The 23831-nt window shown below is 32.6% G+C and overlaps 2 protein-coding genes across 2 annotated transcripts; both read right to left on the reverse strand.

Annotated features, from left to right (window-relative positions):
- Positions 1–2517: 2517 nt before the first annotated feature.
- On the reverse strand, positions 2518–3888 carry LOC127100624 (uncharacterized). Its single transcript, XM_051037863.1, has 2 exons — positions 3469–3888; positions 2518–3347 (listed from the first exon to the last, which is right to left on the reverse strand). The coding sequence occupies exons 1-2, from the start codon at positions 3628–3630 to the stop codon at positions 2754–2756; spliced, it is 756 nt and encodes a 251-aa protein (XP_050893820.1). The 5' UTR covers positions 3631–3888; the 3' UTR covers positions 2518–2753.
- A 9844-nt stretch (positions 3889–13732) lies between these two features.
- Positions 13733–15115, reverse strand: LOC127100626 (uncharacterized). The gene is made up of 2 exons (XM_051037864.1): positions 14722–15115; positions 13733–14534 (listed from the first exon to the last, which is right to left on the reverse strand). The coding sequence occupies exons 1-2, from the start codon at positions 14881–14883 to the stop codon at positions 13941–13943; spliced, it is 756 nt and encodes a 251-aa protein (XP_050893821.1). The 5' UTR covers positions 14884–15115; the 3' UTR covers positions 13733–13940.
- Positions 15116–23831: the final 8716 nt, after the last annotated feature.

The following is a 23831-nucleotide window of genomic DNA, read 5'->3' on the forward strand; positions in this document are numbered from 1 at the left end:
TTTTTGTTGAATTTTTGATATCACGATGTAGCTTGCACGTCGGAGAAACAAAGCGTCAAGGTTTGGTGGTTTGATTCTTCTCTACCTCCATTTAATTTCAATTTTTATGGTTAGGATTCATAGCTTTAGTGCTTCAATTTACAGAATTGGTTAATGCTTGGGAAGAATTGATAAGAGATTAAGATAAAGGAGGTTGAGAAGAGTACATTAGTGGTGTTATTTCTTAATTTCGGCCAACTCCGCCACCTCCACCGTGGTGGAGCAAGAGCTTTGATGGTGAGGAATATGTTTGCTGAATTTTTTATATCTCCCTTGCCAAATTCAGTTGGGCTTAGGCGATTAAGCCCACTGTTTTGCTTTTCACACCTTTGTTTTGCGTATGTTGTCATGTGTTAAACCCAACAACAACACCTTGTGTTTGAGCCTTTGTTGTTAGGCCCAAAGCCTCTATTTCAAGACTGCACACCCCCTGTTTCGGGCACCCTTGCAGATTTAATTGATTTTCTTTTATTTCTTATTTTTATCATTCTTTTTGCCAATTTTTTCTATACTTTTAATTCATGAACATGTATATTTGAATTCATGTTAATTCATAGCAAATTCATATATCATGGTTAATTAGAATATTTTCTCTGGTAGAATTTAATTGGATTTAATTGTAAGAGTTTCTTTAATTGTTCATTAATTTCATGTCAGTGTCATGTTAATTTATAAAAATGCACATTAAAAATGGTTAGTTTAATTAGGATAGGTTTCTACTTTAGACTTTAATTGAATTTAGTTTAGAGTTTAACTCTTTAACTTTCAATTAGAACTCATTACAAATTAAATCATTTACTCTTGATTGCATGTATGAATGATTTATTTTGGTGTACTTGAATGATTCTTATGTGCATGGTTTAATTTTTGTATGGTGTATGGTTATCTCCCATTTGGTCAAAATGTATCTCACTTCCATGAAAGTGTAACATTTTTATCGCTTTCTATTTTGTCGCTTTCCTCACCCGTCCATTAAATAAGAAATAATCAAAAACAATTTAAAAAGAATCTTTTCAAAAGAACAATTGATCAAACGTCAAGTGTTTTCCAAGTCAAATATAATTCAATGCAATGTGAGTGCTTGATCAAACGTCAAATACCTCTTCCATTTAATTCACTCATTTTGATATTCAATTCCAAACACTTGATCCAACATCAAGTCATTTTCAAAACATTTTTACAATAAACTGAATGAAAAAGGATGAGGTGTACGTACTTGTACACACTATTTCTCAAGTACTTGGATTGTCGGTCGGGCTTAGCTTGTGGCACCTAACCATAAACGAGTTTAATTCGGTCCTCTTAGGGCAAAAAAGAAAGGATAGGATGAATTGTCCTTCCAGCTCCCAAGTAATCTGATTGACATTCGTATTTAGCATGTGGTTAGATGCTTATCTCCCTCCAAGTACCAATGATTAAACACGCCTCACATATTTCATAAACAAACACTCTTTGGATGAAAAAAAGAGGTCAGGATATAATTATTCTTTCAGCTCCCAAGTACTCGGATTACCAGTCGTACTTAACTTGTGGTCTGCTACTTATCTCCCACTTAAAATCAATCACAATCAATCAAATTCAATTTTTCGTCTTAGGGCATCCCAAAACCTTTTCACAAATGACATGTTATTTCCGTTCTACCGCAATACGTATGACGCTTAAGCCTCTCATACGCGAGCATACAAGTCATGTTTAACTGTTAGAATGCAATCCAAGCACATTCATTCTACCGCAAACAAACAAAAAAACACTTAACTCTCTCATGCACGAGCATACAAACAACGTTTAACTTCTAGGACGTGAACGTTATCATCGTTCACTAAAATCCACCAACATATCTGTATTTTCTACCATGAACTACAGAGCTCTGATTTTCTCATTGCACTATGAGGATATTTAAGCATGAGGGTTTGAATCCTTAGCAAACACACTAATTAATTAACTTATTTTTCTCCTTTAACCAATCGCAAGTAATCTTCAGCTAATAACACCCGTGCATACAAAGAACAAGCAAAACGACTCTCGTTGAGTATAACGGATGTGAGGAGTGTTGATACTTTCTCCTTGCATAATCGACTCCTGAATCCATTTTTAATTACGACGACCATTTGTTATGGGTTTTATCGATATTTTTTCTTTCCTTTAAAATAAATAAAGTTCGATGGTAACATTGTATTTTTTTCGGCGCGAGAGAGTGTTCCAAAGTCAGTTTTATTTTATTAGAAATTTATCTTCTTTAAAACTTTATATTTTTTTTAAAGAATTTATTCTTCATACTACATTATTTTCTTCTTCAACTTTAATGAAGATGTTATTCCATATTAAATTTTCGCTGAGGTCCCAACAAAATGTAAGGTAGGACCAAAACACTTGCAATTAGTAGTTTGATGACGGATTACACCATGACCCTCCCTACGACCATAACCTCCAAAATGTACAAGGCAAATTTCATAATAACATGGAGTGAATATTGCCGAATTAGATAAGAGATATACACAAAAGAAATAAACAATATTACACAAATCAATCAATGAATGATACATATTTATCACACAAATCAACTCTCCCACCATTAACAAGAAACCAAAATTCACTACTTAGAACTCTACTCTCATGAATCCTTCCAACAGAAAAGGCACATGCTCATACATATTAACACAATCATACACAAAAAGATCACACAAATTGTGGTAACCGGTACGAATATACAACAATTACACATTATCTACAGCTGCATTTTGAGCTACATCATCACCGGCTAAAGGATGATAATCAGGCTCCAATGCAGATTCTACATCGCTATCCTCCTTGGTGAACGAATTACTGTGAAGATCCCTTGTGATTCTAGCCGTTGTATCCAAAAAGTACAAACAGAATGATGTCAAGCAGCAACAAGCAAACATTGGTATAGGTCCATAAATCCAGAGGAAGAAAGTAAACGACAAGTAAAACGCTCGCAATCCGAGTGACCACGAATGACTCCCCCGGTTCAACGTCTTACCAATATATTCCATATAAGCTTTTTTATCTCTAAGTGTAGGCGCGTTGATTAAAAAACTAACATGACAGTAGCATCTAATAGACTGAATATTGCATAAAAATGCAACAAGGAAACAAACAGTAATCGAAATACGTTTAACTGCAGCAGTGCTGTGAAATATAGAAGACGTGTCATCAGAATTCCACCCATTGCTAGTAAAAATACCGATCAGTGAACTTAACGTGATCGCTGTTGTAGCAAGAAGAGTCGATGACATGATATTGTTGCGGAGAGTTTGAATCGCCAAAACACCATTCTTGCCGGGATCCTGAAAAATACAGACAACATTGCACAAAATCAGATTCATAGAAATGGGAAAATAATCAAACAGTACGTGTGCAACATGAAATTTCAAAATATAAATTCTCTGTTTTCAAGAAGTAACTGACACTCATCATGGCCTGAGTCCATTGAAGTCGAGATTCTGCGTTTAAGCCAATGACAGTTCGATGAGGTTCACGGATAATGGTGAAGAGAAGCCAAGCATGGTACAAAAAGAACACCAATAATCCCAATGGAACAAACACAAACTCTAGATGATCGTTCACCATGTCTCTAAATTAAGGTAATGTTTGATTGATACAAGATTGTTTCTAGGATAAGAGAAATTTGAGATAATGTTTCATTCAAGTACCATGTTTATAACTACCTAGTAATGAGACCAAATCCTAAAACATCAACCTCATTGTTAACAAACATGATAGTGACATTAATCACTTTTTCCAGTTGAAATGGAAGATTGATCACAAGTTGTTCTTCTTCGGTGTCTGTATAACTATCAACTGAGTTGATTAGATAGAAAAATACTCAAAAAATATAAATGTTGCTGCAAGTTGTAACTTAATAATAGTTTTTTTAATGTCAAAATTTATTAATAAATTTGATTCAAAATTTGTAGCACATGTGCACAGCAAGAGGGGAGACATTAATTTTTTTATTATATTGTCAACTTATTAGGGTAGTTAAGAGGGGGAGATAAAATATTTTAAAAAAGATTAGAATATTCTTTGATAAGTGATAGAGTAATATTTAATGATAATTTTGTGTCAACTACTTAATTTGGTAATGATTCTTATTTTAAAAGGTGAGTGTGATGTGTTTGAAAAATATTAGTTGATTGTGTTGTTGACTAATTGACAGCGAGTTGTAATATATTTTGTCTCCACAACATGTTGTCCAGTTGGTATCCTTTCAAAGCTTGAAGGCTAAATATTGTATTCTCTATGTGTATGTTACATATTCAAAGTAATGGTACACTTTTGATAAAAATAAAAGAAGAGGAATGGTATATGATATAAATAAAGTAAAAAATATGATTTGTTTTTAAAAAATGATATATGTATAAGATCAACACATTATGTTAATGGAATATATCAAGAATATTTCGAACTACATATCAATTATTTTGTAATTGTTTTTGTTTCCATTGATGAATGAGAGATTGATAGTTCAAAGAGGGAGTTCTTATGATGCATGTAAAAGTCTTTGATGTTGTGGAGTGGATTGGATCTACGAGTTGAATAGTGTTGTGTTACGAAAAGTATAGAGTCGTCACTGAACTTTATTTATTTTAAAGAAAAGAAAAAATATTGATAAAACTCTTAAAAATAAAAGAAAGGATCGATGCAACCAAGAGCGGATTTGGAAGTTAGTTATGCAAGGGAAAATTATTAGCACCTCTCACATCCATTGTACTCAACAGGAACCATTTTGATTGTTTTGCGCGGATGAGTGTTGTTATTTAAAGGTTACTTGCGATTGATTTTAATTAAGGGGAAAAATAAGTTTTTAATTAATGTGTTCGCCAAGATTTCGAAATCCTGTGCCTACGTATTTCCATAGTGCAATGAGAAAATCAGAGTCTCGTAATTCGTGGGGTAGAAAATATAAGTATTTGTTGGTTGTTTTTATTGAACGATGTTAATGTTCGCGTCCTAGTAGTTAAATGTTGCTTGTATACTCGCGCGTGAGAGGTTTAAGCGTTGTTTGTATTGCGGTAGATGGAAATAACATGTCCTTTATGAAAAGCCTTTGAATGACGTAAAGCGGGAAATTAAATTTGATTGGTTGTGGTTGATTTTAGTCTGAAGACGAATATTCAGACAGAGAACTTTGCTACGGTGTCTGAACATTCGGGGAAAGAGAGTCTACATCTTCCTCCTTTTTCTTCCTTTAATTATGAAAATTATCTTGATTTGAATGCATTAAAGTCTATGAATGGAGGAGAATACTTTGAACAACTAAGTCATTCGTCTCGTATCCAAAGATATTCAGAATAAAGATAGGAATACACCCTCTTATTCCTTCTCCATTTCTTAAGGATCATGGCGCACAATTTGCATTGTATTTTTTTAAGTATCTTTAGTTTATTTGAAAAAGTTGTTTTAGTTTTATATGACATGATTAGATTTGGGAAAAAGCCCTAATGTTTTTATCGGGTTATGGCCATTTTTTTCACATGGTGATGGTTCCTCACTCCAGCTTTCTTAAAGTCGGAGTTAGCACATTCTTGAAAAATATTTCCCCTCAATGTATTAAGGGTTATGTAGGATGAAAATATGGTGAGAGGGCACATTCTCTATCGTCTCAGCGGCAATTAGGGTCTCTTTATACCGGTCCATTGTTTGTCGAGCTTCATAATCCTCTTCCCCTCTCCACCTTTTCTTATAGGAGCTTTTCATCATATTTAATGTACGATTGGGCCCAAGTTAGGAGGTCACTATACATACGACGCCCTTAAAGCCTAACTTCTCACGAAATATATAGTATGTCTTCAAACCTTTCTCAAAGATCCAAAAATTAGGCATGTCGTTCGATCTGCCTAGTTTGACAACTACCTTGGTAAATTGAGAAATGTATTCTCACAGGGTTTCTTTCGTCTTTTTTCTTCTTTTGCTGAATTAAGTTAAAGGTGAATATTACCTTGGGTTACCATTTCCGAGTTGTAAATTGAGTAGTAAAAAGTAGTAGAGTTTCTTCGAATAGTCAATATAACTATCAAGAAAGGTTTTGAACTACGTCATGGCTTCTCGTTTGAGGTTCAGAAAAAATAATTTTCACTTCACCATATTCATTGCATGGTAATAGTCAGGCATGGTGTCTATAAGTTCGATATGTTCATCTAGATCCCTAATTCCTTTGTAATTATCCAGCTTCAGCGGGTTTTCAAGGGATTTAGATATATGATTGCCAAGGATGTGTCTGGAAAGTGGATTTTATTGGACATATGACTCCACACACACAAGGAGGTGGTGAATTATCGGTTTTAGAAAAACTTAAGTTTGAAAAACTTTTGGATCATTTTCAGAGTTTAAAAAACATTTTTAAAAATGTTTTATAGTTAAGCAGCAAAAATATAAATTGTGAAAGTAAAAGTTTAGGGAAGAGAGAAAACACAAGGAATTATAGAGGTTCGTTAAAAAAAGTTAATCCTCTCCCAAAGGTTTTCTCTTGATAGTATTCAATAAACTTAAGAGAATTTAGTAGGTTAAACTCTCAAATCCCCTTATCCAAGAAAACTAAAGTTTATGGCTAACTTCCTACCAAACAGCAGACACGGAGAGAAGCGACAAGTCTTCCTTTCAAATGATGGATTGAATATTTTAATCTTATTGTAGCGGTAAATTCATGATCATCAATCTATGGATAAGCAAGACATCAAATAACAAGAGTCGCCACTGCGTTTTTATTGTTTCCAAGGGAAAAGGGAAAAAGTAAGAACAAAACCCAAAAGTAAGAAGTTTTCAAATCAAAACTAATAAAATGTCAGAGATTACAGTTAAGGGGGTTGGTTACACAGAGGGAAGGTGTTAGCATCCAAAGTGTCCTAGGTACTCCTAGGGAGCCCTTTTTTGTGTGCATATGTATTTTGTACAAAGTGATGTTTACAAACAAATAAAGTGAGGGGATGAGAAGAGAATTCATTAATTATATTTTTGTGTTTGACAAGACCTTCGGACTTGTGCCTACGTACCAACATAAAAATGAGGGATCAAAACCTCGTAGTTCGTGATACAAATTTCAAAGTGGATGCATTGCCTAAAAAGGCACAAAGGCCTAAAAATGGTTTGAATAGATTGGTTCTTTTTGGCTTTGCAAAGTTTATGTCAAGTAAAGTTAAGTCTATTTACAAGTTTGATTAAGAAAAGAAGTTTGAAAATGCAATGGCATAAGACCAAAGTTTCTAGTATGCAAAGTGGTCAAAGTTTAGAACAAAACTAGTTCATACAAAGAAGAATTTTTTAAAAAAAGAGGGAGAGATTTTGAAATTAAAGAAATGGGGAGGAGATGAAGAGACTAATCCTATGCACAAAATTAAAAGTTAAGAGTTGAAATGATCTGACCAATGGGTAACAAACCAATATATAAGAATGTATTATAGAAATCCAAATTCCCTTGGACATTTTGAATCAAGTAACACACAATGCACAATTATATTAATCTTGAAGAGCAAGGCATCAAATAAAGATACCCACATCCAAGCTTTAGTCACTCCATAATCTTCTTCAATTTGGCCTATGTAGCAGATGAATTCCACAAGTCACAGGTTCAAAATAACAGCTTCACAATGATCATGTTGCAAATTAACTCAAAGGGATCTTCAAAGATGTATCAGATGAAGTTTTAAATTGCAAGCACTTGGTTACACAAATTTTGGCATTGGCCAAGTCCTTTAGCATAGGAAGGTTGCCTAGATTCTAAGTCCAATTTGTCCAAGATCAAGTCAACAGTCCATACAAAAGTTTTTATGGTTTTTGTTCTTATTATGTGCATTAATGGTCAAAGACCACACAAACAAACAAAATATACACAAACAATATATATCACACAATATGGTCCAAATGGACAAAGGGAAAATGGCATTAACATAAACAATTAGAATGGTATGAATAATCGCAAATGAATAGAACTCAAAAATTAAAGTGCATTTAAATAAAGGACTTGAAATTAAATGTTAGTTGTTAATGAGTTAAAAGTTAGTATTGTTTTGCTTTTGTTTTTCATTTTAAGTCATTCTTTAGAGAACATTCAACCCACTTATCACAAGCATGGATCCTTGAGCCAAGACATCTTCCAAAGGAAGGAAAAAAGGTCAAGTTTCCACACAATACCATGAAAGAGGGGAGACTTACAATCTCACTAACTAGAATGCTATGCTTTTTGTGTCAAAAATTTAGCGCTATGTTAAGCAATCGTAATTGGACTTTAGAAGTCACAACTATTTGAGGTCGGGCAATAGAATTTTGGTGTTAATGCATATTAGAGACATAGTATAATGGACTAAGCTCATGAAACATACCACACACAAAAAAAGAATATGCAAAAGAGGTGGCCTAATCTCATCCATACTTATGTTGATTTTGCAATCAACTAGCCTTAGGACTTAGAGATATCATAGGCCAAATGAGACGAATGCATAAAGAAGGGGAATTAGATGAAGAGGGAGGGGAATGGATCAAAACTCAAATTGGTCAAAGGAGGAGTTTTACAAAATTAATATCATTCATTCATTTTGGGAGATAGAATGTACATTTCATCAATCCCCTAAATCCAATTATATTAACTTAACAAAGTCAAATCAATCTTGACCAAGGCCCAACAACATAAGTCAAACTTACACAAATCATCACAAGAGGTCAACACAATTATTTGACATTTATTCAAATTAAAAATACTAAAATAAGGCATTTAAATTAAATATGGTTTTCCAAATTCCTAAAACCTCATCAAAACACCAAAGAAGCGGCCATGATATTTATCATACGTCAAACAAGGTCAAAGAACCTTGGAGAATTTTTTTTAGAATTTTTAAAGACTTAAAAGTATTTTTAAACAATTAAAAATAATCATAAAATCAATTAAATCATGAAAAATATTAATAATGATCCAAAAAATCATTTTAATTCAGAATATGAAAGAGGAATTTATTTAAAAAACTTTGGTGAAACTCTCATAGTTTTTGGATCAATATTAAAATTCATATGAATTAATGAAAATAAAAAAAATTAAATGAAATTCAAATAATCAGAGAAAACGTGGACCACTTGATCTCCCTCATTAATTGAGGTGGCAGATCAAGTGGATCAGCGTGCGTGTTCCACAATAGGCCTAAGTCAATGCGCTGCATGGATGGTAATTAAAACCAACGCGTGAGATTAAAACATTTCAAATGAGATCAATGGCTCAAAACCTGTCCAGCACACCACCGGTGCTGGACCTCCGGTCACCTTCTCAGGCGAGGTCCACCAAACTGGTTCACTCATCACCATCAAGAAAATTAAAAAGGAGGACATGATCTGAAAGAAAAAATGGCATAGAGCACGAATCTGACCTCAATTTCAACTAACTCCAAATATATAAAAAGATATGAGGAGTTGAATTTTGAGGTGTGTCAACTGAGTTGCTTCGATTTGACCTCTAAGCAACTCAATCTTCTTGCCTACATTGGTAGGACTTCAAACAACCAAAGATCCAAGAGAATTGATAAGAATTGAGTAAGAATTGAAGAGATGAAGTTTTCTGAAGTTTACCTTCAATGTTGTGCAGAACTTGATGTTGCTTGCTTCAACCTTGATCTGATCACACTTGAGAAGCTTGCAGGAGAGGTTGAGCAATGGTACAAACCTTTGGATCCTGGAGTTCTTGAACCTCTAAACAGTGAGATTCAAACTCAACTCAGGTTTACCTTTGGAATGTGAGGGTTTCAATTGGGGGGCAAAGCTGGCACGCAAGGTGTGTTTGAATTGAGCTCAGAGGCGTTGTATTTATAGCATTTGGGATTGATAATTGCACACTTGAAAAATTGCTAAATTTGGTCATTTCATGCACAAGCTTGCATGGGCGTGTACAGGCCCATGAAGCAATCCATTTTGATCCATATCCAATTGTTCTGAAGTTCAAAAGAGGCTTGAGTGGCAAGGCAATGATATGTGGAGTTTTGGACATTTGATTTTCTCCAATGATGCAGTTTTGTTAAAGCCATGCGCAGACCAAGCAAACTTTATCCAAAATGCATGAACTTGGGTTCTTTAAAAAGCTTAAATCAAGGGCAACAAGTTTGATGTTGAACACATTTCCATTTGGAGCTCAGATCATGGTGAATTTTGAGGTGGAAGTTTGGAAATTTCAACATGTTGAAAAAATTTCTAAGTGTCAAGCCATATATCTCAATATTCCACCTTGCTTAACTTTTTAGGTGAGCTTCAAATGAGAAAAGTGTCTTCATCAAAGTTGTATATCTTTCAAAGACCTTCAAAATGGTCACCAATTTCATGTCATTTGGATTTAGAATGGTAGAGTTATGCATTTTTGAAGTTGAGGAAAATCACTTGTTCAATGGTATAGGTCAAAAATGACCTATAATGTATCCTCATATCACATGCTCATAAAAGTTAATTTAGCTCTCACTCCAAACATCAAAGTTGAAGTAGACATCTTGAATTTGATTTTGCTTAGAGATTATTATTATAAAGTAAAAAAAAATTTGATTTGTTTAGATATTTATATATTTGTTTGAATAAATGCTTAGAGATTTTCTTCCTTTTATCACAAATTAAAAGTTAATTAATTAAATATAAAAAAAAATCTTTTACTTTGATTTAACTTTCTTCTTATTTTCTAGTTTGTGATTAATATTTATTTCTCATTTATTTTCCATTTATTTTATTCAATATCTTGTCACGTAACTAATATTTTGTAGCTTTTGAATTTTGAAAACTTTGGTGTTCCAATTTCCAAAAGAGGTGTTCATGCTTAATTTAAAAATATAAAAGGTATATTTTTTTATAAAAATAAATAAATAATAATAATAATAATAATAATAATGAGATTAATAAAAATGATATTCTTTAAAAAAAATAACAATAATATATTTTTTTAATTATTATTTAAAGTTATTTTTTTATAGGTGATTAGGTTTTTATTTTATTTTTATCTTTTATCAAAATAAAGTAATTTTTTTTATAATATATATATATATATATATATATATATATATATATATATATATATATATATATATATATATATATATATATATATAATGACAAAGAAAATTCACAAAAAAATAAGTTTTTTTATCTTGGTGTTTGTAGTCTATTTTCTCTCACTTTGTTATTATTCTTTTATTTTGTGTGTTTATCTTTACTTTTATTATTTATTTTCTTACATTCCTGAATTGACAAATGTACCCCTCACCCCTTTTTCTTATTTGCATTTTTTTTCTTTCTCGTACCCTTTTTTTATTTGTTTTCTTAGATAGTGCATTAATCAATTAATTAGATAGTAGACAAAAACAAAAATGTAAAATCAATATTTCAAAATAATAAAGATATTTGGTCAACACCAAACTTCATTTTTAAAATTAAAAAAAAATACTTGGTCAACATCAGTCTTAATCCATTCCCACTCTCCCAACTTCTCAATTTTACTTCCACATTCAATCATTAATTAATTTCAATCTCTTCAAAGCATTTTCTTAAATAAAATTGAAAGAAAAAGATTACCTGGGTGAAAGGTCCATTTGTAATCCCAAATACTATGTCCAAGTTGTAAGAGCTTGTAAGTCATAAGCGTTCGTCTTCCCTCTAAAATATTTGTAAATATTCAAACTTATTTTCTCAATAAAATTGAAAGAAAAAGATTACTTGGGTGAAAGGTCCAGACGTAATCCTGAGTATTACACCCAGGTTGTAAGAGCTTCCAAGTCATAAATACTCGTATTTCAAACTCAAAAATACATCCAACTAATCAAAAAAAATCGTTATCGTGCGATTGATCTAAAAAACCTTTTCATAAACGAAAGATACCTTGTCTTAAGATGATGCAAAGCAATGTTTCATCCACAATTGTTGAGTTGAGATAAGTGATGTTTTTCCGAGTGTTGATTTATAAATCCATTTGGTGTAATGTAAACGTCCGCTCCTCATCTGTTTTGGGTAAAACAATGTTCTTCGTCAATTAATACAATTTAACTTTCGCTAAAATCGACCAACAAACAGACATTTTTTTACTCAGAACTATGTGTGCCTTGAGTTCTCTATTGAGATACGTAGGAGCAGGATTGCGAAATCTTGTCAGGCCCATTAATAAAAAAAACTTAGGTTTGATCCCCTTCATTAAAAATCCAAAAACATTCTTCTCTCTTCTATTCTTTCTTTCCCATCAAATAATTTGAGAAACCTAACATTTCAAACTAACACTAACACACACAACTAACCTAACGGTTTCGTTGAGTACAACGGACGTGAGGAGTGTTAATACCTTCCCCTTGCATAATTGACTCCCAAACCCTGATATTGGTTGCGACAACCATTAAGCATTGTCTTTCTTTCTTAGGTTTTATCGATATTTCCCTTTTCCGTTTTAGGAATAAATAAAGTTCGGTGGCGACTCTGTTCAGTCCATCATGTGAGCGTGTGATTGCGCTTCGCTAAGTCGTATTCTCATTTTTTCAAGGTGCGACAGATGAAGACTCTGCTGGAGAATGCGATTTCAAGGTGCCTATTTTTACCCAGTTTGATCAAATTGATTATTGGTGTGAAAATCAATTTATACTATAAATCGTGCCAACAAAAACTCACAAGGGGTGAGTAAAAATTATCGATCCACATAGATCTTTTTAACTTCTATAAATCTAAGGTAATCATACAAGCGATTAGGTAAACTAGAGATATAAAATATATAGGGTGCGTGCACAATTGATTTGATAGTGCAACAATTATAAAAAACGATTAAACCACCTCTTCGAATCCTTTTTCCTTTTTCTGTTCAGTATATGTTTGAACTTATGATTATTCTTATGTCACGATTATTTTACAAAATAGTTACACGTGATTTCTCGTCACATAACCCACTTTTTCTAATTGTAATCCTCAATATCTTAGGTGAAACCGCAACCGAAGAGGTTTAATCGAACGTAAAATACTTATGTCATGACTGAGTACGCCCTATGTCTAGCGATCATAAACAACCTCCCAAAATTATTCAGTTCGAATATTCAAATCTAAGGTTAGTTATCATTTTTATCTAGACTGATTCCCCCAATTTCGTAGACAGAAAAAAATTAAGCATAAGATGAAATTGAATAATTACAAGAAGTGGTATACTACAAAGATAAAATCTAAGAGAATCACATATTTCACATTATTAGAAAAAAAAATCATTTAAAGGAGACTTAATCTAGAATAACTAGTCACTCATCCTTAAAGAATTCATGGCCAATACACTAGAAAGAGAAATCGTGTTTTCCAAATTTAATAAACCAAAGCTCTATATCTTAAATGTTGGCGTAGTAGAAAATTGTTATAGATATGCAATGAATCAAAAGCAAGGTTATAATTTGTAAGCAATGCAAGATGAATGGTGTAATGTATTTATTACTAATTTAATGACAAAGCTCACATTACATCTTATTTATAAGTAACTTATTGGTTAAGTAACTGACTTAACCAACTAAGTAGCACATAATAGTAACTAACAAACAACCATATGCAACTAACTTGTTAACTAATAAACTTAATAAGATAAGCAGAATTTGTTGGATTAAAATCTCAACAAAAAATAGTCATTGAAAAATACTACCTCTCTGATCTTATAGGGAGTAACAAATTGTTTAGGAGACTCGTAGAAAAGAAATGAAAGACCATTGAAAAGTGTGAAAATATGTCGAAAAATATATCCAGACCCACAAGTAACAGATGCAAATGTACTTCAAACGAATTCTACAGACATGAACAAGAAACAAGAACTCTACTCTCTGAATCCTTCTAACATCCAATGCACATTCCAATGTACATGTTCATACTTATTAACAGAATCATACACAAAAGGATCGCTAAAATTGGCTACGAATATACATCAACTACACATTATCTACAGCTGCATTTCGAGCTAAATCGTTACCGGCTAAAGGATGATAATCAGGCTCCAATGCAGATTCTACATCATTACTCTCCTTCGTGAACGAATTACTGTGAAGATCTCTTGTGATTCTAGCTGTTGTATCCAAAAAGTACAAACAGAATGATGTCAAGCAGCAACAAGCAAACATCGGTATAGGTCCATAAATCCATAGGAAGAGAGGAAACGACAAGTAAAATGCTCGCAATCCGAGTGACCAAGAGTGACTTGCGCGATTCAACGTCTTAGCAATATATTCCATATACGCGTTTTTATCTCGGAGTGTAGGCGCGGTGATTAAAAAGCTGACATGACAGTAGCATCTAATAGACTGAACATTGCATAAAAATGCAACAAGAAAGCAGATAGTAATCGATATTCGTTTGATTGAAGAAGTACTCTGAAGTATGGAAGAATTGTCGTCAGAACTCCACGAACTGCTAGCAAAAATACCGATCAGTGAGCTTAATGTGATCGCTGTTGTAGCAAGAAGAGTCGATGCCATGATATTGTTGCGGATTGTTTGGACCGCTAAAACACCGTTCTTGAAGGGATCCTGATAATATAACAACTGAATTAACAAAAGCGAAAACAATGTTGCACAGAAACTACAATAAGGCCCTGTTCAGTTAACCAAAAAAGAGAATTTCTCAGAATGAGATAATCAAACAGGTGGTGTGCGAAATCAAAAACTATTTGTTTCCATGAATGACAATAGAAAAACTATAAATTAATTGACTCACACCCATCATGGCATAAACCCATTGATGACGAGACTCAGCGTTTAAGCCAATGACAGTTCGATGAGGTTCACGAAGAATGGTGAAGAGAAGCCACATGTGGTAGAAAAAGAACACCAACAGTCCCAATGGAACAAACACATACTCAAGATGCTCGTTCACCATGGTTGATTCTATGGTAAGTGAAAAGATTAAGGTAATGTTTGATTCAAGTACTGGGTTTATAACAACCTAGTAATGAGAACAATCCAAAGACATTAATCTTATTATTACCAAACATGAATGTGACATTAACCACAACTTGTTTTTTTCTTTTTTTAAGGATGAAACATAAATGTTTGTTGCAACATGCAACTTGTCCCAAAAACACATGTTTTCATTTTATCGTCACTTGCAAATTGCAATGCAAGAGGGGAGATAATAGACATTAAATTTGTGTTCATAAATCTATTTTATTAAGGTAGTTAAGAGAGGATGATAAATGATAAATAAATTCAATAATATTTAGTCAAGTAGTTAATTTTGTAATGATGATTAGTTTAAAAAGGTGAATGATGTTTTATCAAATGGATTCTCTTATCACTATTATAAGCAATAAAAACTTTTTTAAATTCATTGAATAAATAATGTATCTGGTATATAATAATGATCAAATACAACATTTATTTAATAAATCAAAAAAAAATATTGTTTATAATAATGATTCGAGAATATAATTTTTTTTAATTTTTAAATCCGACCAATTAATTCGAGAATATCAATCTCACCGTAGACTCTCCGAAGATTGCACAATGATGTGTGGATTGTCCCATCACAAGGAATTGCTAGCCTCCAGCAAGTTAACAAATAGTATTAATTTGCATTGTTGGCTAAGTGATAATAAATCAGGAAATATATTTTGTCTCAATATAAAACAATGTTGTCCCGTTGGTAACCTTTCCAAAGTTTGGGTGACCGATCTTTAATAATACTTTTAAATTGAATGGATTCAAACTCGAATCATGAATGAAACACTGTTTTTATAATATTTTAAACATTCTTGAATATCTTATTAGAGTTTTTATATAGGAATATTCAGGATAATTCAACTTATATTCGAACTTGTACAAAACAGATAAAAATTTGAATATAGGTAAAAGAATCTGGTATTTTTCTGAAGAGGATGTGTATTTTATAATATGATTTCTAAATTCGGAATGATTTATTTATAAACATGTTTATTTTATTTCACAAGATTGCGACCTTTGATGAAACAACATCCATTCAACAACACTTTTATCAAAGATGTGTTGTTTCGCTTACAACATATTTTTCAAAAATTGCAAGTCTTCAAACCACCACTAGTGGCATAATGTTTGGGACCCCACACTTATCCATGTGACATTTTATCATCTTTTATTTTTTTGTTGAATTAATGAAAATAATTCTTTATAAATAATTTTAATGTGACAATCACTTTCTATTTAGAAAATTGGAACTATTTTCCAAATATTTATAGATATATTTTGTCTCAATATAAAACATGTTGTCCAGTTGGTATCCTTTCCAGAGCTTGGGTGGCCAAGCATCGTATTCTCTAGGTCTATATGCTATATATATATTCAATTCAAAGTGGTCGTATAATAAAGATATGAAGAGTATGATTTGTATATAAAATAATTGATACCATTTTGTACATTATTTTATTAGAATATATCAAGGATATTTTGTGTTACATCTTCATGTTATTCTTTTATATTCACTTGGTGTGATTAAATGACACATTTCTATTGTGCCTAGACTATGACTTATAGATATAGAGAATGGACAATGGAGCTGAGCATGGCTAGTGACACAAAATCTGCACATGCCCTTTGTTTGACTCAAATGTGAGTATTATGCATAACTATTTAATGGGGGCAATTGGAGGGGTAGCTTAAGCGAAACAATTTCTCATATAATTAAAACCATAAATATATATATATATATATATATATATATATATATATATATATATATATATATATATATATATATATATATATATATATATATATATATATATATATATATATATATATATATATATATATATTTGATTTGTAATATCGAAAACTCTAATTCATTCAAATAATAATATAAAATTATATTTGTTTTATAATTGGAGATGCATAAACACTTGTTCAAACTGCGTAAACAAAGATCATGTTTATTGTCTTGCAATTGATCACCTCTCCTTTTTTTTTTGTTATTTGTTATTTTAACAATTGATATCAGATGTCGAATAATCTTAGAGCTAAATTCAAAGTGTGGAAATTAGTTAATTGCTTCACACTTAAGTAATCTCAATTTGTATATAAACATGTTGACTTTAATATTTAAGACTACTCAATTCAATATTTTCTTTACATTTCACTTCTATATTTTTTACTCTCTATTTTCTCCTATGTGAGTGTAACTAGAGTTTGTACTAATAAATTGGTATCTAGAGCCCATTGATTCGCGTGTGAAGAAGTTGCGTATTCTAGAGTGGTGACTTACATCTTCTTCGATAATGGATGGTGGTAATGGCATTCCACATTGTCTTCCAATTCTTGATATCAAGAATTGGGACCGTTGGCGCAAACATATGGAATCTCTATTTGACTTTCAAGATACTCTTGTAGTGGTTATCAATGGTGTTTCTAATCTTGCAGGAAATGCAACTGAAGTTCAACGCAATCTTTACAAGAATTCTAAGAAGAAAGATTTTAAGATGTCGTTTTGTATTCAATCAGTAGTTAATGGTACAAACTTTGATCGAGTAGCTCATGTTGAATCCGCAAAAGAGACATGGGGTATTCTTGTCAAATACTACAAAAACAATTACAAGAATGGTTCTTGGCCTCACTCTCAAAAGCATAAGAATGATGACAGGCTTGAATCTTTTAAAAGATGAGAGAATTCTAATCATAAACACAAATTCGATAAGAAGACTGTGCAATGTTTTAATTGTGAGAAATGGGGTCACATAGCCAAGGATTATTGGTAAAAAAAAGGGAAAAGAGTTTCTAAAGATAAACATGGTGATGAAGCAAAGATAACACACAATGATTCTGATGGTTTTGAAACTATGGTTTTTATGGCTGCAGTTTCAGATGAGTGTTCTGATTTAAAGACTTGGTTCTTGAACACAAGCTGCTCAAATCATATGATTTTTGACAAATCATGGTTGATCAAATTTGATAGCAGGTCACTATAAGCATAAGGAGTATGTAACATGATCATTATAAGAAGTAATGACAAGTCATCAATCATTGAAGTTGCGATATATGTACCAGGTATGAAGTGTAATCTTCTAAGTGTTGGTTAACTTATTGAGATATGATTCTCAATAATAATGAACAATGAGGCTCTTGAACTTTTTTATCCAAGCAACAAGCTAGTTTTAAGGCCCTTTTTGTCAAAAAATAGGACCTTTAAGTCTTTGATAAGCTCTACAGAAGTTCAATGGATGCAAGTTATGGTTGAGAAAAAAAAATTGGTTGTGGCATCTGAGGTTTGGCCACTTAAATTTTAGATCACTCGATCAACTTGTTACACATGAAATGGTGATTGGTGTGCCAAAGTTTTTAGTGCTTAAGAAGATATGTAAAGGTTTCTTGGTGGGAAAGCAATCCAGGAATGATTTCAAGTCCTATTTTCCTATTAGATCAGCTTGCATCCTATAAGTAGTTCATTGAGATGTTTGTGGTCTTTTTGAGGATCACACCATTGGTGGGAATATGTACTTTGTCTCTTTTGTGGATAAGCATATCATGAAGCTTTGGGTATACCTGATCAAGCACAAATATGAAGTATTTGAAGTATTTAATAGATTTAAAATGCTTGTGGAAAATTAAAGTGAGAAGAAGATTAAGGTCATCTTCACAGATGGTAGAGGAGAATACACTTCCAATATGTTTGAAGAATTTTGTGCACAACATGGGATTGATCAAGTGGTCATAACTCAATATACCCCCCAACATAATGGTATAGCTGAGAGAAGGAATATAAGCATCCTGGATATGGCTAGGTGTATGCTGAAGCAAAAGGGTATGCCTAACTCACTATGGGGAGAAGCAGTCATAACTGTTGCATATGTGTTGAATAGGTGTCTAACAAGGAGACTGAAGAACAAAGTTCCAAAAGAAGTGTGGAGTGAAAATAAACAATTAGTGAAACATATTTAAGTGTTTCGTTCAATTTGTCATAACCATGTGCCTGATGCTATAAGGAATAAGTTGGATGACGAAAGTGAAGTTATGATTCTTGTTAGTTATCATAAAGCTGGAGCTTATAGATTGTTTAATCCAATCAATGGAAAACTTATAATTAGTAGAGACATCATTATTGATGAAAATGAAGCATGGAATTAGGCATATAATTGCACAACTATCAAAACTCTGTTGAACTCAGGCTTGGAAGAATTAGATGATGAGTCATATGATGTTTCTCCAGAAGAAATAACATAGAATGTTCCTGACAATGACCTCAAAGAACATGGATGGCTCCATCAAGAGTATAAGTTTGTGAGGTGATTGTTGATTATGAAGTCACGGAAGATGGAGATTTTGTTCACTTTGCACTACTAGTAGATGTTACACCTATCAATAATGAAGCCTAGGAAGTTGCAATGATTGAAGAATTGGCAGTCATTATGAGGAACAATACATGGAAACTTGTCAAATTTCCATCTAATACCTAAGTAATTGAGGTAAAGTGGGTGTATAAGCTGAAGCACGACCCAGATGGCTCAGTTTCTAAACACAAGTCCAAGATAGTAGCAAGAGGATTTTTGCAAAGAGCAAGTCTTGATTACTCTATATGCCTCGGTTGCAAGGTTGGAAACAATCAGGTTAGTAGTAGCTTTAGCTTGCAAGATAAATTGTTCAACATTTCACCTTGATGTGAAATCTAACTTTTTGAATCCACCATTAGATGAAGAGGTTATGTCACTCAACCTCCATATTTTGGGAAGATAAGGAAGGAAAAAATTGTGTATATGCCGCATAAAAACCTATATATGGCCTTAAACAGACACCAAGAGCATGGAACATGAAAATTGATTCTTATTTGGTGGAATTGGTTTTCATCAAGTGCATGTCTTAATATGGTGATTATGTGAAATCAATGGGAGATGAACTCATATACGTATATGTTGATAACTTGTTAATCACAGGAAACAACATCAAAAATTTGAAGAAGTTCAAACAGTTGATGATGAAAGAACTTGAGATGTCAGATTTAGGAAATATATTCTACTTTCTAGGAATGGAATTCCTGAAAAATAAAAAAGGCATGATTTTGCATCAGAGTAAATATGTTAGAGAAGCTCTAAAGAGATTCAACATGATTGAACCTAATATTGCAGTCTCTCTTATTGAAGAAAATTTAAAACTTGAGAAGAATGGTGATGAAGATAAGGTGGATGCAACTCTATTCAAACAGATAATAGGCTTATTGAGATATTTATGCAACAATAAGATTGGCATAGGATTCTCATTTGTCCTAGTAAGCAGACACATGGATGATCCTAGAGTATCTCACATAAAAGTTGTAAGAAGAAACATGAGATACCTAAATGGATCAGCCAATCATGGTATTCTTTTCCCTAGAAGCACTGATGATAATGATGCAGTGATCACATGTTATTCAGATTCAAATTGGTGCGGAGTAAAATCTAATAGAAGAAGTACCACTAGTTACTTCTTCAAAGTTTTTGGTGCACCAATATCATGGTGCTCTAGTAAATAACCACTTGTTGCCTTATCCTCATGTGAAGCAGATTATATTGATGGATCTTATGTAGTATGCCAAACAATTTGGATTGAATCAATGATGAAAGAGATAAAGGTTTAAGTCACGAAACCACTTGTCCTGCAGTTAAATAGCAAGTCAGTCATCAATTTGGAAAAGAATACAATTCTTCATAGTAGGAGCCAGCATATGAAAGCTAGATTTTATTTCTTGAGGGAGCAAGTGAATCAAGGAAATATATAAGTGAATCATTGTCCAAGTGAATCTTCAACTTGCAGATATTTTAACCAATGGATTGGAGATTGATAGATTCTTGGCCGCTAGTTTGTTGCATTGTCAGTTTCATCATAACTAGTGGGATACTCGTGCGTTCACACAGGTACTGGTGTGGTATGTCTAATTGATACAAAACGATGAAAATGAAGGGGGAAAGGTTGAAATGGAAAAAAAATGAAATAAAAGATTAGAAAAAAATAATTGAAAAAGTATGTTATAGAAAAATTGGAGAGTGAAATAAAAAAGGTTATAAAAAGTTAAAATAAAATAGTTATAATAATAGGTAGTAATATAAAATACAGAAATAGTAGTATAATATAAAAAAAATGTAAAAAAGGAATTAGAAAAAGAAATGATAAGTTTGTAGAAGGAAGGAATGTTAGGCTACAAAGACTTAAAAATTGGGCCATTGAGAGTTGTGCTTAAAATAGGTCTGGTGGGACATTAAGCCCATGTGTGTAGTAGTTGAAGAAAGAAGTGCATAAGTCAGATTCTAGACCAAACATATTGCTTCATCTATAAAGTCATTTGTGTAAAGTCAATGTTAACTTCAGAAACTTTCAATCTTCCTTCTCCCAACGTACGTGTGTGTTAATCACATCTGAAAGCAGCAAACAATGTCATCAAAAAATGGTGGAGATAGAGTCGAGTATGAAAAATGTTATAATCATGTTATAACATGAGTTATAATATTATTTCTTAGATGAATATGTTTTCATTAATATATGTTGCATGTAGAGTTTGAAACATGCAGTGTGGTTCTGATAGATTTTATTGCATTGTCTATTTTGTTCCAGGGCTTCATGGGAAAAATCTGGAGATCCATAGTGGATCCAAAAAATGCTCGATGAAATGCATGTGGAGGCCAAAGGAAAAGCATTTATGGGTTCATCAAAGAAGCTTTTTCATATTTCTCGAAAGAATGACACATCTAAGGAAGTGGCAGAAGTCAAAAACTCAATGTCAACTGAAAGTAGCAGGTAAGATATTGAAGTCCATGTTAAACTTGATTTTGCTTTATAAAGTTATAGTAACAGATGAAAAATAATGTATTGTGGCTCGTTATGTTGCAGTTGGGAAGATAGTTCTAGAAGTGACGTATCTGATAGTAAGACTCAAGAAATGATCAGGATATGGGAAAGGGTTATAGTGGTATTAGATTCACCAAACTTGGATATTCGCACGAATCCCTCAAACGATGATATTGACTAGGAAAAGAAGGAGGAGTATTAATGGGAAAGGGTTGTTAGTTTCAGATACAAAGTGAAAACAAAAATGTTCTGGTATGTTGTAGTACCAGTTAAACTTGTTTGGTGTTCTGACATGCATCTTATTTGGTGATAATTTTATCTGAATGTATAATATGTTTGATGCAGTATTTTCCTAGGTATGTGACAAAGAACTACTTGTGGTGGAACCAAAAGGTGATCAAGATTATTGATTGTGATAATGGAGATAGGTATTATAGGGAAGTTCATTATGCAAAGAGAAAGAATAAGGCGGTAAAGCTGGAGAAATTCAACGGAAAAGGCTGGTACAAATACATGAAGAAGAAGAAGAAGCTCTGTAGAGGAGACAAGGTGGGTTTTACGATTCGTAATCCTCTAGACCGTCTATTTCTGTATATTATCAAGCGTGTAAGATATGGTGTTTTTGTTTGATATGAAGACAATGGAACTTAATGTCAGTGGTTGTGGGATTAGAAAGTTTGGATGAAAATGTTAACAACAATCGGCATGAAGCTTTGATGTTGGTTGGTATAATATATTTTGACGGTTTGTGTTTTGTAAGCTAAGTGTAAGTTACAGTAACCTTAGGGAAATAGCATTATATTATGGTGGTATTTATGTAATGAAGTTACATTAATTTAAGGTTGTTTTGTAGTAATCTTGTTGTGAAATCTGTAAGGTATGGTATGGGAAAAATATCTGGTGTAATGAACCCATATCGTTGTTGAAGAATGTTGTAGTTATTTAAACGATGAAGTTGTTAGTAAATGTATGTTTTAATAAGTTTGTGTGCAGTTTTGTAAGTTGTTCCTAGTATAGTATTTAGCTTTGTATTGTTAATTTTGTTAGAAGTAATTCATATTCAGAAGCAGTGTTCTGAGTCAGAAGCAGAAGCTTCTGAGGTTGCTGTTCTAGAAGTATGTTTTAGCTTATGGGTTGTAGTGTTAGTTTTTGTTAAGCTTAACCTAGCTAGTGTAGGTTAGCATTTTTGCCTACGTGGCATTATTGTTTCTATATATAAACCATACGTGTAATAGAATTTCATAACACAATCAATAAAGTTTCTCTCTAAAAGTTAGTTAGATCTATTTTATCTCTCTTCTCTCTCCATCTTCATCATCTTCATCTTCAACCTTGTACACCAACAATTGATATCTAGATCTCTGGTTATATTCACAGGTAAACACGAGTGTACGGTGAGGCGTGTGTGATTGATTTTGTTTCTTGAATTCATAATTGAAATCATAACAGAATCGCAGTTCTTGATTTTGCGGGATTGGGAAACACAAGTGTTTTGTGAGATTTGTGTGAGTTTCAGTGTATAAAATCAAAGTAGAACAGAGGAAACGGTAGCTTAAATAAAAATCTTTTAGTGTTTGATAGAAAGAATTAGAATCGGTGATCGATTAACATGTGTGTGTTGTTTGGCGTTTAAGACATTCTTGATCTCGTCAACGATGGTTATGCTACGGTTGCGGCGGATGCGACAAAAGCACAAAGAAAAGCATAAAGAGAAACGAGGAAGAAAGATCAAAAGGCATTGTTCTACATCCATCAGTTTATGGATGTGAACGTGTTTGAGAAAATCATTGATTCGATGATGATGAAGGTTGTGTGGCACACACTGGTATGGTGTTACGGCGGTGATGCATCAGTGAAGAAGGTGAAGCTTTAGTCCTTACGTAAGCAGTATGAGAATATCAACATGAAGTCCAACGAGAAGATACCTGATTACATCTCTAGAGTTATTCTGATCACCAATGATATGAAATATTATGGAGAAAAATCGTCAGAACAAGTAATCATTGAGAAGGTATTGAGATGTCTTACTCCTCAATTTGATTACATTGT

This window comes from Lathyrus oleraceus, chromosome 7 (genome assembly GCF_024323335.1).
Source record: "Lathyrus oleraceus cultivar Zhongwan6 chromosome 7, CAAS_Psat_ZW6_1.0, whole genome shotgun sequence".
Taxonomy (NCBI): domain Eukaryota; kingdom Viridiplantae; phylum Streptophyta; class Magnoliopsida; order Fabales; family Fabaceae; genus Lathyrus; species Lathyrus oleraceus.

Excerpts from the sequence above, each read along its gene's own strand:
- LOC127100626 (XM_051037864.1), bottom strand. The coding sequence starts at position 14,883 with ATGGTGAACGAGCATCTTGAGTATGTGTTTGTTCCATTGGGACTGTTG. Across the intron at positions 14,535-14,721 it reads GGGTTTATGCCATGATGGGT|GATCCCTTCAAGAACGGTGT; the intron begins GTGAGTCAATTA and ends TTATATTATCAG.
- LOC127100624 (XM_051037863.1), bottom strand. The coding sequence starts at position 3,630 with ATGGTGAACGATCATCTAGAGTTTGTGTTTGTTCCATTGGGATTATTG. Across the intron at positions 3,348-3,468 it reads GGACTCAGGCCATGATGAGT|GATCCCGGCAAGAATGGTGT; the intron begins GTCAGTTACTTC and ends TGTATTTTTCAG.